This window comes from Sinocyclocheilus anshuiensis, unplaced genomic scaffold, assembly GCF_001515605.1.
Source record: "Sinocyclocheilus anshuiensis isolate Anshui unplaced genomic scaffold, SAMN03320099.WGS_v1.1 C31852323, whole genome shotgun sequence".
Taxonomy (NCBI): domain Eukaryota; kingdom Metazoa; phylum Chordata; class Actinopteri; order Cypriniformes; family Cyprinidae; genus Sinocyclocheilus; species Sinocyclocheilus anshuiensis.
Genome location: NW_015605730.1, coordinates 1 through 541, shown reverse-complemented (window position 1 = coordinate 541; position 541 = coordinate 1). Strand labels below are relative to the sequence as shown.

Here is a 541-nt window from a genome sequence, read left to right as displayed (position 1 = left end):
GCTTACTGCAGACATCAACAACATTTATTTTTACTGATTTATTACAGTCTTCACCACCATCATTATGCACGATAAACATCATGTACAAACATAAGTGTACATATTTCTGAATTTTCTGTGAAGGCAAAACAAAAGTATTTGTAACTGGGTTTTTACCTAAATTGCGGAGTGACATTGACATGGTGCATGTTCTCAATCTTCTCAATGTCTTCTCCAGAGCACACAAACACAATGCACTGCCTGCAGCTCAGGCTGATTTTAGATGGCGGTTCCTTCATCATTCCCTTCTGCTGTTTCTTCTTTATCTTCACCTTCTCCTCCATTATGGCCTGCATCTGAAACTCTCTGATCTACACGAAACCAAATATTGTTTCTTTTAAGTGTACACTTGGTATAGTGGAGTGTATTTTTTGAAGTAGATACTCACTTTCTTCTCGTAGTCGGCTCGATTCATCTTGCACACTTTGGCGATGGCCTTGCTCATCATTTTCTCCCGGTATTCGTTAACACTCTCTCTCTCTGCCACCCCAGATCCTGCCTC

The 541-nt window shown here is 40.5% G+C and overlaps 1 protein-coding gene across 1 annotated transcript; it reads right to left on the bottom strand.

The window, feature by feature from the left end:
* Positions 1-156: 156 nt before the first annotated feature.
* On the bottom strand, positions 157-534 carry LOC107682203 (interferon-induced helicase C domain-containing protein 1-like; the record flags this gene model as incomplete). The annotated part of the gene is made up of 2 exons (XM_016478528.1): positions 428-534; positions 157-350 (listed from the first exon to the last, which is right to left on the bottom strand). Coding segments are annotated over exons 1-2 (254 nt in total), but the record flags the coding sequence as incomplete, so codon positions are not given.
* Between the last annotated feature and the right edge of the window lie 7 nt (positions 535-541).